Source organism: Coregonus lavaretus, assembly GCF_964263955.1.
Source record: "Coregonus lavaretus genome assembly, chromosome: 17".
In the NCBI taxonomy this organism is placed as follows: Eukaryota; Metazoa; Chordata; class Actinopteri; order Salmoniformes; family Salmonidae; genus Coregonus; species Coregonus lavaretus.
This window is the reverse complement of record NC_140004.1, coordinates 24,225,514-24,242,352: the sequence shown is the minus strand read 5'-3', so window position 1 is coordinate 24,242,352 and position 16,839 is coordinate 24,225,514. Positions and strand designations below refer to the sequence as shown.

At 43.8% G+C, this 16,839-nt stretch overlaps 1 protein-coding gene across 1 annotated transcript; it reads left to right on the top strand.

The window, feature by feature from the left end:
- Positions 1 to 654: 654 nt before the first annotated feature.
- On the top strand, positions 655 to 16,569 carry LOC311144481 (rabphilin-3A-like; the record flags this gene model as incomplete). The annotated part of the gene is made up of 16 exons (XM_084180506.1): positions 655 to 728; positions 1,297 to 1,455; positions 1,678 to 1,807; positions 1,996 to 2,079; positions 2,575 to 2,755; positions 4,505 to 4,690; positions 4,824 to 4,970; positions 13,707 to 13,786; positions 13,942 to 14,016; positions 14,287 to 14,396; positions 14,600 to 14,726; positions 14,827 to 14,883; positions 15,118 to 15,272; positions 15,495 to 15,576; positions 15,761 to 15,857; positions 15,963 to 16,569. The coding sequence occupies 16 exons, from the start codon at positions 655 to 657 to the stop codon at positions 16,091 to 16,093; spliced, it is 1,875 nt and encodes a 624-aa protein (XP_084036632.1). The 3' UTR covers positions 16,094 to 16,569.
- Between the last annotated feature and the right edge of the window lie 270 nt (positions 16,570 to 16,839).

Sequence of the window (16,839 nt, the reverse complement as noted above, 5' to 3'; positions counted from 1 at the left end):
CATCAGCTGTCCGGGTCGCTGATCTCAGACGATCCCACAGGTGAAGAAGCTGGATGTAGAGGTCCTGGGCTGGCGTAGTTACACGTGGTCTGTGGTTGTGAGGCCGGTTTGACGTACTGCCAAATTCTCTAAAACAACGTTGGAAGCGGCTTATGGTAGAGAAATGAACATTACATTATCTGGCAACAGCTCTGGTGGACATTCCTGCAGTATGCATGCCAATTGCATGCTCCCTCAAACTTGAGACATCTGTGGCATTGTGTTGTGTGACAAAACTGCACATTTTAGAGTGGCTTTTTATTGTCCCCAGCAAAAGGTGCACCTGTGTAATTATCATGCTGTTTAATTAGCTTCTTGATATGCCACACCTGTCAGGTGGATGGATTATTTTGGCAAAGGAGAATTGCGCAATAACAGGGATGTAAACAAATTTGTGCACATTGTTTTAGAGAAATAAGCTTTTTGTGCGTATGGAACATTTCTGGGATCTTTTATTTCATCTCATAAAACATGGGACCAACAATTTACATGTTGCATTTATATTTTTGTTCAGTATAAGAAGTTCTTCTTTTATGTAGCATTTTTCATTTAACTATGTGTGTGTCTCATCTCTGTGTGTCATCTCCACCTGCAGAGTGCGACAGTGCAGCTGCCATGACGGACGCAGTGATGGGCGGTAGCTCGGACCGCTGGGTACCCAACGACAGGCAGAGGAGCATGCATGCCAAGTAAGCACTGGTGGCAGAACAACAGGGAACACTGGGTACACTAAGCACCCTGCTGTAATCGCCGGGCACAGCTGCCTGCTGCATGATGCTGTTAACCCTTCCATGCCTTCCCAGGCAATAATCTATTTTTTCCTCTCCTGTCTGCTTTCTTTTAATCTCTTCCCTGGCTGGGACTCAGTGATAAGGAACAGTAAGTAGAAAAGCTCTCACTCCATCTCTCCATCTCCCTTATCTTCCCCCCTCTGCACTGTGCCAATCTACTTTTCTAGTGTGTGATTGTGTATGTAAGGTATGTTTATAGGTAAATGTAGATTCACTTGTGAATTATTGTGAATGATTGTATATTCACATATGTTTCGGACACAGTTAAATTAATGATGGCTGTTTGCACAATGTGCAAATATGCATTAGGCCATTATGGCATTATTTGTATTACGTCCTGTCTCTTTGTCTATTGTATACCGCTGTCTATTTGTCCACTTTTGCATGTACATTTGATTTCACACTGTATGTCTGAGTGTGTGACCCGGACTAGCTAAAAATGCATGCAGCAGCATTGGTGCCTCAGCCCCAGACAGTTTTCCTGTGTGGTTGTCAGGGGTAACTGGACCAACCAGGTCAGGCCTGGTCCCGGCGGTCCGGACCTGACTGACGAGGAGAAGGAGATCATTAACGGTGTGATCGCCCGGGCTGAGAAGATGGAGGCCATGGAGCAGGAGAGAATTGGGTGAGGACTGAAGAGACATTCTGAGCTAATGGATTGGAGCTCCATTGCACTGCCAACCTCAGTGTTGTTAAATGTTCTGCTCTGCAAAAATGCTGCACAAGATGATAGAATTACAGACAACATTATTCAACCAGTTGGACCAGTCATTACCACATTTACCCAACTGAGCTTGAATGTTCTACTGGTAATTGAATGTAATGAGAGATGTCCCAACTGCTGCAGGCGCCTGGTGAACCGTCTAGATGACATGAAGAAGACGGTGTGTGGGGACGGGGTGAACCGCTGTCTGCTGTGTGGGGAGCAGCTGGGTGTGCCAGGGGTCAGCTCAGTGGTGTGTGAGGACTGCAAAAAGGTATGTGCAGCATGGGGGTTGGAAAGATTGGCTTTTGGCCCATTCCTAGAAGGCAAAGGCACTTTGCTTTTGCTGTGATAGGCTATTATGGACCATGTTAGGCCACAATAGAGCCTGAGCAATGTAAGGTATTTATGACATTGTAAACATTGTGACCTCTTTGTGAACCTATGTCTCCTCTACTGTAGCACATGTGCACCAAGTGTGGAGTGCAGAGTGGCAGCCGGCCGTGCTCTGTGTGGCTCTGCAAGATCTGCAGCGAACAGCGAGAGGTGAGTATTTCTGTGAAACACACATGGTGACAGAGATATGTCATAGCGTGATGTTACAGTATGTGTCATAATGAATTAAAAGACATGGTGGGTGAAAAATACAAAGTGATGATTAACTTAATGTGAGACAAGGGATCAGGGAGATTAACAGTGAGTGTACATTCTTAGAAAAAAGGGTTCTTCGGCTGTCCCCATAGGATAACCCTTTTTGGTTCCAGATATAACTATTTTGGGTTCCATGTAGAACTTGCTGTGTAAAGGGTTCTACATGGAACTCAAAAGGGTTCTACCTGGAACCAAATAGGGTTTTTTCTGTGGGGACAGCTGAAGAACCCTTTTAGGTTCTAGATAGCACCTTATTTTCTAAGAGTGTAGGTGTCAGTGTTAAAGCTTGTATGACGCAGGCCATTCTTTTTGGACCCCAGGAGAATAGCTGTTGTCATGGTGTCAGCTAATGGGGATTCGAAAGATGAAAGATTCTTCATCATTTCTTAGGTGTGGAAGCGATCTGGTGCCTGGTTCTTTAAAGGCTTCCCCAAGCAGTTCCTGCCCTCGCCCATGCCCATCTCCAAGTCCAGAGAGTCAAGCGCCCATCGGGCCTCAGAGCCCCAGGAGCCAGCAGCCTCTGACCCCAGGGCTGCTGGTGATCAGCCCCGGCCACAGGCACAGGCCGGAGGTAAGCAGGCCAGACGGAGCTGTGGGAGTTGGGGTTGTTTCAGGTTGATTGCTTTCTTGGCTTGTGAGAGTGGCAAAGTAGATACAGACATTGTCACGATCGTTTACGGACGAGAAGGACCAAGGCGCAGCGTGAAATACATTCATATTTATTTACGGCTAAACACACAACAAAACAACAAACGAAACGTGAAGTCCTAGGTAGCATACAAACAACATACCTTACACGGAACAAGATCCCACAACTAACAGGTGTCAAAAGGCTGCCTAAGTATGGTCCCCAATCAGAGACAACGAGCTACAGCTGCCGCTGATTGGGAACCACCCCGGCCAACATAGATCTGCACATGCTAGATCTAAAACATAGAAATCAAACATAGCAACACACAACACGGAAAATACACACCCTGACTCAACAAATACAAGTCCTCAGAGTCAGGGCGTGACAGACATGGTCTGTTTTCATTAACTGGCCAGGCAGAATGAAACAGATTCAGCGAACTAATTATAGCTAAATGGGAATGATGTTGCCCTGAACTCAATATTCAATTCTAAAACGACTTGATAGAGAAAGCAAAGGAAAGCCTGAATAGTATCTACAATGTTCTTTAGTGATGCTGTAGACTGTGAAAATAGTACTTAGATTTCTAAATTTAGCAGAAATATTTTGTATTTTGTTGGCAACATATCCCAGTGGGCAATGTAGGAGAGGTCCTAATTCATGAACTTGTACCACAGGCGGCTGGTGGCACCTTAATTGGGGAGGAGGGGCTCATAGTACAATGGAATAAATGGAATGGCATCAAATACATCAAACATGTGGTTTCCATGTGGTTCATACCATTCCATTTACTCCACTCCAGCCATTATTATGAGTCGTCCTCCCCTCAGCATCCTCCTGTGCTGAAGTCTGATATGAAACATTACAGAAGACAAAGCAGAAGTAAGAGTTTGTAGGGGTGAGAAAGACTCAGTGTCCTGCGCTGCCTGTCTCCCAGGTCCAGAGGAAAGTCAGGCTCCTAGTGCTGGCCAGCAGGGAGCAGGTGAGTCATTCAGTCAACCCCAGTATTACTTCAACAGAACCTAATCATGCTACCACCCTAACCCTCGACCCAGTACTGTACATTAGAGTACCATACTTGCCCTATAGCCACCCTCTCAAGGCACCATCTCTCCAGTTTCATCAGACAAACATCATAAGATGTTGGGAACTCCCACTGGCATCCAGTCCCTCCTAACTTTTCTTTCCGTTATTCATTTCTCAGCATTACCATGAAAGCCCAGATCTGTTTCACAGAATGGGAACTGCCACCTCCTCTCAGACAGCCAGATCCAGGAGTGGGTGGTTTCAGTTAGGCAGTGGGAAGTACATGCTGGGGAAAGCCTGGCACCTCCAGGGGGCCCTGGCATTGGAGGTGGCATAGAATCTGCTCCCACTTGCAGAAGTGTCATTACCATTGCAGTAAGATATCCTCATAAAAGAAAGTCAGGGGGAAAGATAGAGTAAAAAGCCAGGCTTCATGATGTGATCAAGGTTGCCTGCCACGTCTTGTTGTACTGTATGTAGGTCAAAGCCTGTGCATTGGAAAAGCTGCAACATCAAAAGGATTCACAGAGACTAGGGAGAATTATGGATTCCACTGCAGCGTAGTCTCAGTGATACACTGATGTGTGTGTGTGTGTGTGTGTGTGTGTGTGTGCGCGTGCCTATATGTGTGCACGCTTGCTCATGTGTGTATGTGTGTTGCAGGACCAGAGGCACAGGGGTGTGCTGGTAAACTACCTGTGGCCCATAAGCCGACAGAGGTTCGCATTGCCACTGGTGGGGCTAGTCTTGGTTACACTGAGGGAGGTGCCCAGAACAGCCCAGTGGTGCTGCAGAAGGCTGTTACAGTCCAGAGCTCCAGGCCCCCTCCAGCAGCATCAGCCAAGCAGGGTAGGGCAAAGCTGGACGCACATCACCAGACCAGACCAGCCTTGACACTGACACACACTTATCATTCATAGAGGATGGAATTATGCGTGACCAACGCATAAAAAACGAATCATTATCATGTATGTGCTTATAGCTCCACTGGAGACGGAGGATAGAGTGCCTCCTGCAGTGCGGGAGGAGAAGAGACAGCCTGTAGCCTACAACCCCCCTCCTGCTCGACAACAAGCCCCCCCGCCTGAGGAGGAGGAGGATGCAAACAGCTATGACTCGGATGAGGCCAGTAAGTGACCATGTTGTCCTTCCAGCTAGACCTCTACCAAATGAGCTCTGTGTCTGTTCCTTCAGTGATCTCTCTCCATGTCTTCCAGACTGTTTTAAGTCAACATATAAAGACTCTGCTCTTTGCATTTATATTTGTTTACATAGTCATTCAGCAGACACTTTTAACCAGTCTGTTGTAACATCTCCATGTTTGATCTCTTACTCTTTTTAGTCGGTGGCGTTTGTAACATTCTAAGCATATGAATCATCTAATAATACTAGCAGCCAACGTGTATCCTTCTAGTAGAATTCACAGAGCTCTATTGGTGATGATATACGATACCCACCATATGTTATCCAAGCATGTGAATCAATATCTTGGAAGTAACGTATAAGAGGATGTAAAACAAGTCAATAGTGAGACTGTAATGAGAAACTGTAATGGAACCATTTTTTAATGTCTCCCTTGAGTGATGGGAATCGTGTCATGCCAGTCGTACGTCATGTTCCGTGCCTCTAGCGGTGAATAGCCTTTCCTCTCTCCCTGGGGGATGGGGCATTAATTTACTTTATGGAGGTCCGGGAATTTAGCACAGAACCCATTATTTGGGATACAAGAGCGCTGACGGGATCTATATTTCCCTTGTGTTTGAATAGTTCCCAAATGTTATAGCAGCAATGGCAGAAATAGCAGAGGCTTCATTGGTTGTGGTTATCTATGGAGTTGGCAGTGCCAGGACAGTCCGGTCCTGTTGTGCAGGATCAGTTACTCAGAGAGAACTCCTGGTTCTATAGGCTCAATGGTATAAAGGGTTGGTAGTAGTACAGAATTTGTTTGCATCTACAGTGCCTTCAGAAAGTATTCACACCCCTTGACTTTTTATACAGCCTGAATTTAAAATGGATTACATTGACATTTTGTGTCACTGGCCTACACACAATACCCCATAATGTCAAAGTAAAAAAAAAAAAAATAACATTATAAAAAAAAAAGGAAAAGCTGAAATGTCTTGAGTCAATAAGTTTTCAACCCCTTTGTTATGGCAAGTTCAGATGTAAAAATAGACTTAACAAGTCATATAAGAAGTAGCATGGACTCACTCTGTCTGAAATAATAGTGTTAAACATGATTATTCCACAATACTAACCTAAATGACAGAGCTAAGCACAGGCAGAATCCTAGAGAAAAACCTGGTTCAGTCTGCTTTCCAACAGACACTGGGGGACAAATTCACCTTTCAGCAGGACAATAACCTAAAACAAAAGGCCAAATATACACTGGAGTTGCTTACCATTGAATATTCTTGAGTGGCTTAGTTACAGGCAAGACTTGAAAATGGCTGTAGCAATGATCAACAATCAACTTGACAGAGCTTGAAGAATCATGTGGAAATATTGTACAATCCAGGTATGCAAAGCTCTTAGAGACTTACCCAGAAAGACTCACAGCTGTAATCATTGCCAAAGGTGATTCTAACATGTATTGACTCAGGGGTGTGAATACTTATGTAAATTATATATTTCTGTATTTCATTTTCAATAAACATGTTTTCACTTTATCATTATAGGCATATTTAATCAATTTTGAATTCAGGCTATAACACAACAAAATGTGGAATAAGTCAAGGGGTATGAATACTTTCTGAAGGCACTGTAGTTACTGGAGATGGTATTATGTTATACAAATTACATTTGTGCATTTTCTTTTGTCTGCCTGTATTCTTAGTGTTTCCAGCCATTTGAAATTGTATTAGCTCAGGATGTGTAAGGGCTGGTTGGAGTTAGAGATTTCAGTGCACTGGGCTACTGGAGTTGCAGGTTTTAAAAGCTAGCCTCCCAACCATTACTCAGCAATGTGGTGGTTTGGAGCTGTTGGGGGTTTACTGTTTTAGATGAGGGGATGATAGATTTAAACCTATTGATTATCAGTATCATCACAGTTTTGCCCTCCCTTAACATCTATGTACAGTGAGGGAAAAAAGTATTTGATCCCCTGCTGATTTTGTACGTTTGCCCACTGACAAAGAAATGATCAGTCTATAATTTTAGTGGTATGTTTATTTGAGCAGTGAGAGACAGAATAACAACAATAAAATCCAGAAAAACGCATGTCAAAAATATAAATATAAATTCATTTGCATTTTAATTAGGGAAATAAGTGTTAACATTTTATTTAAATTTTTCATATTCTGTTTGAATTGGGGTATTTCTGTCATTTTATCTAGAGCATTATTTCCCTGAATGTATTCCTTTGTGAGTCATATTTTTTGTTTCCTTGATATTACAGTAATATTTTGCTGCTTTTTAATGGAATTTTCAATTAATATGTGGACGAATGCATAACTCACTTAACCTCTTAAGGCGTCTGACCCTTTTTTTCAATTTTCACCTAAAATGACATACCCAAATCTAACTGCCTGTAGCTCAGGACCTGAAGCAAGGATATGCATATTCTTGATACCATTTGAAAGGAAACACTTTGAATTTGGTGGAAATGTGAAATTAATGTAGGAGAATATAACACATTAGATCTGGTAAAAGATAATACAAACATAAAAACATGCGTTTTCTATTTATTTTTTGGTTCCATCATCTTTGAAATGCAAGAGAAATGCCACAATATAATATTGCAGTTTAGGCGCAATTTAGATTTTGGACACTAGATGGCATCAGTGAGTGTGCAAAGTTTCTGATTGATCCAGTGAAGCGATGCAATACTGGACTATTTTGTATCAAGTCTGCCCAAATGTGCCGAATTGGTCAATTGATACATTTTCAAGTACATGCAGTGCCTTGCAAAATTATTAATCCCCCTTGGCGTTGTTCCTATTTTGTTGCAGAAGTGAAATGAAAAAAATAACTTGTTTCAAAAAATTCTAAAAAATAAATAACGGAAAAGTGGTATGTGCATATGTATTCACCCACTTTGCTATGAAGCCCATAAATAACATCTGGTGCAACCAATTACCTTCAGAAGTCACATAATTAGTTAAATAAAGTCCACCTGTGTGCAATCTAAGTGTCACATGATCTCAGTATATATATATATACCTGTTCTGAAAGGCCCCAGAGTCTGCAACACCACTAAGCAAGGGGCACCACCAAGCAAGCGGCACCATGAAGACCAAGGAGCTCTGCAAACAGGTCAGGGACAAAGTTGTGGAGAAGTACAGATCAGGGTTGGGTTATAAAAAAATATCCAAAACTTTGAACATCCCACGGAGCACCATTAAATCCATTATTATAAAATGGAAAGAATATGGCACAACAACAAACCTGCCAAGAGAGGGCCGCCCACCAAAACTCACAAACCTTTAACCTGTAGCTCAATTGGTAGAGCATGGCGCTTGTAATGCCAGGGTAGTGGGTTCGATCCCCGGGACCACCCATACGTAAGAATGTATGCGCACATGACTGTAAGTCGCTTTGGATAAAAGCGTCTGCTAAATAGCATATTAATTTAATATTAATATTAACTATGCAAGTCAGTTAAGAACAAATTCTTATTTACAATGACGGCCTACATCGGCCAAACCCGGACGACGCTGGGCCAATTGTGCGCCGCCCTATGGGACTCCCAATCATGGCCGGTTGTGATAAAGCCTGGAATTGAACCAGGAGTCTGTAGTGATGCCTCAAGCACTGAGATGCAGTGCCTTAGACCACTGCGCCACTCGGGAGCACTGAAGGAGCTTCAAAGCTCCACAGCGGAGATTGGAGTATCTGTCCATAGAACCACTTGAAGCCGTACACTCCACAGAGCTGGGCTTTACGGAAGAGTGGCCAGAAAAAAGCCATTGCTTCAAGAGAAAAATAATAATAAACACGTTTGGTGTTCGCCAAAAGCCATGTGGGAGACTCCCCAAACAAATGGAAGAAGATACTCTGGTCAGATGAGACTAAAATTGAGCTTTTTGGCCATCAAGGAAAACGCTATGTCTGGTGCAAACCCAACACCTCTCATCACCCCGAGAACACCATCCCTACAGTGAAGCATGGTGGTGGCAGCATTATGCTGTGGGGATGTTTTTCATTGGCAGGGACTGGGAAACTGGTCAGAATTGAAGGAATGATGGATGGCGCTAAATACAGGGAAATTATTGAGGGAAACCTGTTTCAGTCTTCCAGAGATTTGAGACTGGGACGCAGTTCACCTTCTAGCAGGACAATAACCCTAAGCATACTGCTAAAGCAACACTCAAGTGGTTTAAGGGGAAACATTTAAATGTCAAACAAAACTATGCTACATTTTATCTCTGGGACCCTCAGGATGACAAATCAGAGCAAGATTACTGAATGTAAGTACATTATTTACCTTCAGAGGTGAATGTATCAAACCAGTTGCCGTGATACAGTGAGGGAAAAAAGTATTTGATCCCCTGCTGATTTTGTACGTTTGCCCACTGACAAAGAAATGATCAGTCTATAATTTTAATGGTAGGTTTATTTGAACAGTGAGAGACAGAATAACAACAAAAAAATCCAGAAAAACGCATGTCAAAAATATAAATATAAATTGATTTGCATTTTAATGAGGGAAATAAGTATTTGACCCCTCTGCAAAACATGACTTACTACTTGGTGGCAAAACCCTTGTTGGCAATCACAGAGGTCAGACGTTTCTTGTAGTTGGCCACCAGGTTTGCACACATCTCAGGAGGGATTTTGTCCCACTCCTCTTTGCAGATCTTCTCCAAGTCATTAAGGTTTCGAGGTTGACGTTTGGCAACTCGAACCTTCAGCTCCCTCCACATATCTTCTATGGGATTAAGGTCTGGAGACTGGCTAGGCCACTCCAGGACCTTAATGTGCTTCTTCTTGAGCCACTCCTTTTTTGCCTTGGCCATTTGTTTTGGGTCATTGTCATGCTGGAATACCCATCCACGACCCATTTTCAATGCCCTGGCTGAGGGAAGGAGGTTCTCACCGTCCATCGTCCCTTTGATGCGGTGAAGTTGTCCTGTCCCCTTAGCAGAAAAAGACCCCCAAAGCATAATGTTTCCACCTCCATGTTTGACGTGTTCATGGGGTCATAGGCAGCATTCCTCCTCCTCCAAACACAGCGAGTTGAGTTGATGCCAAAGAGCTCCATTTTGCTCCACCCAGTTCTCCTCTGAATCATTCAGATGTTCATTGGCAAACTTCAGACAGGCATATATATGTTCTTTCTTGAGCAGGGGGACCTTGCGGGCGCTGCAGGATTTCAGTCCTTCACAGCGTAGTGTGTTACCAATTGTTTTCTTGGTGACTATGGTCCCAGCTGCCTTGAGATCATTGACAAGATCCTCCATGTAGTTCTGGGCTGATTCCTCACCATTCTCATGATCATTGCAACTCCACGAGGTGAGATCTTGCATTGAGCCCCAGGCCGAGGGAGATTGACAGTTATTTTGTGTTTCTTCCATTTTAGTCATTTAGCAGACACTGTTATCCAGAGCGACTTACAGGAGCAATTAGGGTTAAGTGCCTTGCTCAAGGGCACATTGACAGATTTTTCACTTAGTCGGCTCAGGGATTAGAACCAGCGACCTATCAGTTACTGGCACAACGCTCTTAACCACTAAGCTACCTGCCACCATTTGTGAATAATCGCACCAACTGTTGTCACCTTCTCACCAAGCTGCTTGGCGATGGTTTTGTAGCCCATTCCAGCCTTGTGTAGGTCTACAATCTTGTCCCTGACATCCTTGGAGAGCTCTTTGGTCTTGGCCATGGTGGAGAGTTTGGAATCTGATTGATTGATTGCTTCTGTGGACAGATGTCTTTTATACAGGTAACAAGCTGAGATTAGGAGCACTCCCTTTAAGAGTGTGCTCCTAATCTCAGCTCGTTACCTGTATAAAAGACACCTGGGAGCCAGAAATCTTTCTGATTGAGAGGGGGTCAAATACTTATTCCCCTCATTAAAATGCAAATCAATTTATAACATTTTTGAGATGCGTTTTTCTGGATTTTTTTGTTGTTATTTTGTCTCTCACTGTTCAAATAAACCTACCATTAAAATTATAGACTGATCATTTCTTTGTCAGTGGGCAAACGTACAAAATCAGCAGGGGATCAAATACGTTTTTCCCTCACTGTAAATTTTTTGTTGTTGTGCACTATTCTCAAACAATAGCATGGTATTTTTTCACTGTAATAGCTACTGTAAATTGGACAGTGCAGTTAGATTAACAAGGATTTAAGCTTTCTGCCCATATAAGACATGTCTATGTCCTGGAAGGTTTGCTGTTACTTACAACAGTCTTGCTAATCACATTAGCGCACGTTAGCTCAACCATCCCGTGTACGGGACACCGATCCCGTAGAGGTTCATCTGTTTACAGTCCATTTAGGCTGCAGATTCACTGTTGGATTATGTATTTCTCCCTCCTTTATCAGTTCACCGCTTGATTTTCTGTTATTTTGTCTGCCCTCAAGATCATGTCTCTATTACTGCAGGCAGTCTCAATGTTTTCTGATACTTTGAGAATCTTTCAAATCAAATCAAATTTTATTTGTCACATGCGCCGAATACAACAGGTGTAGACCTTACAGTGAAATTATTACTTACAAGCCCTTAACCAACAATGCAGTTTAAGAAAAATAAGTGTTAATTCAAAAATAGGTAAGTAAAAAATAAAATAAAAAAATAATAAAGAGCAGCAGTAAAATAAAATAACAGTAGGGATGCTATATACAGGGGGTACCGGTACAGAGTCAATGTGCGGGGGCACAGGTTAGTCAAGGTAATTGAGGTAATATGTACATGTGGGTAGAGTTAAAGTGACTATGCATACAGGGTCCCCTGTAGCTCAGATGGTAGAGCATGGCGCTTGAAACGCTAGGGTTGTGGGTTTGTTTCCCACGGGGGGCCAGTATGAAAATGTATGTACTCACTAACTGTAAGTCGCTCTGGATAAGAGCGTCTGCTAAAATGTAAAATAATAAACAGAGAGTAGCAGCAGCGTAAAAGAGGGGGTGAGGTGGGGTGACAATGCAAATAGTCTGGGTAGCCATGATTAGCTGTTCAGGAGTCTTATGGCTTGGGGGTAGAAGCTGTTAAGAAGCCTTTTGGACCTAGACTTGGCGCTCCGGTACCACTTGCCGTGCGGTAGCAGAGAGAACAGTCTATGACTAGGGTGGCTGGAGTCTTTGACAATTTTTAGGGCCTTCCTCTGACACCGCCTGGTATAGAGGTCCTGGATGGCAGGAAGCTTGGCCCCAGTGATGTACTGGGCCGTACGCACTACCCTCTGCAGTGCCTTGCGGTTGGAGGCCGGTCAGTTGCCTTACCAGGCAGTGATGCAGCCAGTCAGGATGCACTCGATGGTGCAGCTGTATAACTTTTTGAGGATCTGAGGACCCATGCCAAATCCTTTCAGTCTCCTGAGGGGGAATAGGCTTTGTTGTGCCCTCTTCACGACTGTCTTGGTGTGTTTGGACCATGATAGTTTATTGGTGATGTGGACATCAAGTAACTTGAAGCTCTCAACCTGTTCCACTACAGCCCCGTCGATGAGAATGGGGGCGTGCTCAGTCCTCTTTTTTTTTCCTGTAGTCCACAATCATCTCCTTTGTCTTGATCACGTTGAGGGAGAGGTTGTTATCCTGGCACCACACGGCCAGATCTCTGACCTCTTCCCTTTAGGCTGTCTCATCATTGTCAGTGATCAGGCCTACCACTGTTGTGTCGTCGGCAAACTTAATGATGGTGTTGGAGTCATGCCTGGCCATGCAGTCATGGGTGAACAGGGAGTACAGGAGGGGACTGAGCACACACCCCTGAGGGGCCCCAGTGTTGAGGATCAGCGTGGCAGATGTGTTGTTACCTACCCTTACCACCTGGGGGCGGCCCGTCAGGAAGTCCAGCATCCAGTTGCAGAGGGAGGTGTTTAGTCCCAGGATCCTTAGCTTAGTGATGAGCTTTGAGGGCACTATGGTGTTGAACGCTGAGCTGTAGTCAATGAATAGCATTCTCACGTAGGTGTTCCTCTTGTCCAGGTGGGAAAGGGCAGTGTTGAGTGCAATAGAGATTGCATCATCTGTGGATCTGTTGGGGCGGTATGCAAATTGGAGTGGGTCTAGGGTTTCTGGGATAATGGTGTTGATGTGAGCTATGACCAGCCTTTCAAAGCACTTCATGGCTACAGACGTGAGTGCTACGGATCGGTAGTCATTTAGGCAGGTTATCTTAATATTCTTGGGCACAGGGACTATGGTGGTCTGCTTGAAACATGTTGGTATTACAGACTCAGTCAGGGACATGTTGAAAATGTCAGTGAAGACACTTGCCAGTTGGTCAGCGCATGCTCGGAGTACGCGTCCTGGTAATCCATCTGGCCCTACGGCCTTGTGAATGTTGACCTGCTTAAAAGTCTTACTCACATCAGCTACGGAGGGCGTGATCACATAGTCATCTGGAACAGCTGATGCTCTCATGCATGCTTCAGTGTTGCTTGCCTCGAAGTGAGCATAGAAGTGATTTAGCTCATCTGGTAGGCTCATGTCACTAGGCAGCTCGCGGTTGTGCTTCCCTTTGTAGTCCGACGAGCGTCAGAGCCGGTGTGGTACTATTCAATCATAGTCCTGTATTGACTCTTTGCTTGTTTGATGGTTCGTTGGAGGGCATAGCGGGATTCCTAGTCTAGACTCTCTTTACAACTCAGTACCTTCTATCTTAGACATACTGCTAGTGTCTGTGTTCCAGTGCAGTCAGTCAGAGTAGACACCCTGTCTGTTATCTGATCTAATGACTGCCCTGGGTGTTTTTCAGCCACTCTAGGCGCCCTGGAGTTCAGCTTGCTTTATGAGCAGGAGAACAACAGCCTCCACTGCAACATCCTTAAAGCCAAGGTACCACCTACTGCACTAATTTACTAGCTCTGAGACAATTACACTGAAGTGGCCTGTGTTTAAATCTGCTGCTGCAGTAGTTCAAATTTACAGGGACTCCTCGTTCCTGCTGTCCTGTCTGGTGACATAAAACGTCTGTGTTGTCTTTCCCTCAGGGACTGAAGCCCATGGACTCCAATGGACTGGCTGATCCATATGTCAAGCTGCATCTGCTGCCAGGGGCCAGTAAGGTGATGGAATTCACCTTCCTTATTTTCTACCTGGGGGTTAACATATGCTTGTGTATTTGTTATTGTATGTGTCATGATTCAGAAAAATCTGAGAATGACATCTGTGATGCTATGATACACGCCCATTAGCTCAAGCCTGCCACCTTGTGGCATAATGATTATCCATTGTACTACATACAAAGCTCAATTTCCTCTATCCAGCCTCAGATATAAGTGCTGAAGTCAAGTTCCTTATCTTTGATCTCTTGTATCTACTCTCATGTGCTGCAGTCCACCAAGCTACGCACCAAAACCCTGAGAAACACCCGTAACCCTGCCTGGAACGAGACCCTGGTCTACCATGGTCTCACAGATGAGGATATGCAGCGCAAGACTCTCAGGTGGATACTGGAAGCAGAGAAACACAACACAGGGTTCACTAAACATCAAGACAACACTAAACCACAACACTATTCAATTCCTGTCTTGTTGTCTCCATTTGTTGCCATGGTTTTATCTAAGTGCTGAATTGTTTTACTCTACATGATTTCTTCCATGGATGTTTTGATCCAATATTATTGATGTCCTGTTTGGGTTGATGCAGGATCTCTGTCTGTGATGAGGACAAGTTTGGACATAATGAGTTTATCGGAGAAACTCGCATTGCACTGAAGAAATTGAAGATCAACCAGAAGAAAAACTTCAACGTGTGTCTAGAGAGAGTTGTCCCTGTAAGTAGTATATCATCATGGTTCACACATTAAATATACAGTAAGAGTCCCAGTTGTTTGAATGTCTGATTGGACCACCCATATCCATATCCTTCCACAGACAAAGAAGACTGCAACAGCTGGAGGGGCTCGAGGCATTTCGCTCTACGAGGATGAGGTATTGGTGTATGACCTGCATGTGTGGGCATGTGGACTACCGCTACGTGTCCTCATACAAATCATGTCTTCATGATATTATATTAAAATGTCACCCTTCCATTCTCTCTCACCCATCTTTCTCTCTCTGTTTCTTTCTCTCTCTCTCTCTCTCTCTCTCTCTCTCTCTCTCTGTTTCTCTCTCTCTCTCTCTCTCTCTCTAACCCCTCCACCACACCCCCCTCGCTCTCTCCAGGGTGGGAAGGAGGGTGGAGATGTGGAGGAGCGTGGTCGTATCCTTATCTCCCTCATGTACAGCACCCAGCTGAACCGCCTGCTTGTGGGTGTGGTGCGCTGCGTTCACCTGGCCTCCATGGACACCAATGGATACTCTGACCCATTCGTCGAAATGTCAGTGTCTGTTTCACTGTGATTGCTATCAGGAGTGATTACAAACACAAGTTCTTCCAAACACTTTTTCAGTGTTTAGATGATGAAGTATTCTCTTTTCTCTCAAGATGAAAACATATTGAATTATGTCAAAGTTATTCATTTGCAAAGCAGAATACATCTGTTTTGCAATTTACTTCCTATCCCCAAAAACTAAGTTTGTCTTGTTTGTGATGTGTTTAGATGCCTGAAACCTGATATGGGGAAGAAGGCCAAGAACAAAACAAATATCAAGAAGAAAACCCTGAACCCAGAGTACAACGAGGTCAGTCCCCCGTTGGTGTCTTACAATAATAATACAAGACAGAAGTAACCATCTGACAGCAGTACTTTGTTTGTATTTTGAATATTAAATGTCTGTCAAAACCTCAATGTATTGGTTTGTACTGATTTAAATTACATTTATTGGAGATCGTGAGGGGGATGACTTCTCACTTGTTGTGTTACAGGAATTTAGCTATGACATCAAGCACAGTGACCTGGCTAAGAAGACCCTGGACATCTCAGTGTGGGACTACGACATTGGGAAATCCAATGATTACATCGGTAAGATCCATAGGAATATGTTCGAGATCTACTAGACCTTGTTGAAATGTTCCATGTTATGCAAGTCCTCTCACCCTCCCCTCCCTATCTCTTGGTCTGCTGTAGGTGGGTGCCAGCTGGGCATCACAGCTAAAGGGGAGCAGCTGAAGCACTGGTATGAGTGCCTGAAGAACAAGGACAAGAAGATAGAGCGCTGGCACACGCTGTTGAATGAGAATCCTGTCAACAGCAACTAACCCCCACCCTGCATGAGCTAAGTCCTCTCCCTCTACACTCAGCCCCCTCTCCTCTCTCACATTACCCTGTCTAACCTCCCTCCACACCTCCCCAATAACCTTCATTTTAGATTTAGTTTTATTTTACTTACCGGTAGTCTTCCTGTCTGGTGTCTGCATTCTTTCTTGCCCTCAACCCAACCCACCACATGCACCCTTCCCATCCTCCATGTTGTCCCAGGTGTGATATTTCCTTCTCCTATCTCTCCCCCTTTACTGAGACTTATCTACCAAGGGGATTCCCCAAGAGGCAAAACCTGGTATACTTTAAAAATCATCCTTCAAAATCAACTTAGGGATTCAACAATTTAAGGCAAAAAATTATGTTGTTTGACATTGCAGTATACAGTTGCATTGAGACGATCATGCCTGTTGAAGGTGTTATTGAACTTGACACATCCCAAACTAAATAAAATCAATTTGAAATGCACTAGCACAAAAGACGATGAAGCAAATATGTTATTGCATTCTATGTGGGATAAAATCTACAGCACCCATTGAACTATGAAGTTCATTAGACTGGCAGGTTGTAATCCTTGATTTCTGGTAAAATGACACCATGCGGTATTATTACCACTTGTATGAGAATTCAAAACCACATGAAAACACTGAGGACACACAGCTGTTTATTTAATGATATCTAATGAATATTATGGCATTCTCATGAAGAAGGTTTACATGTTGCTGATCTTCTGAAGTTGAGGATA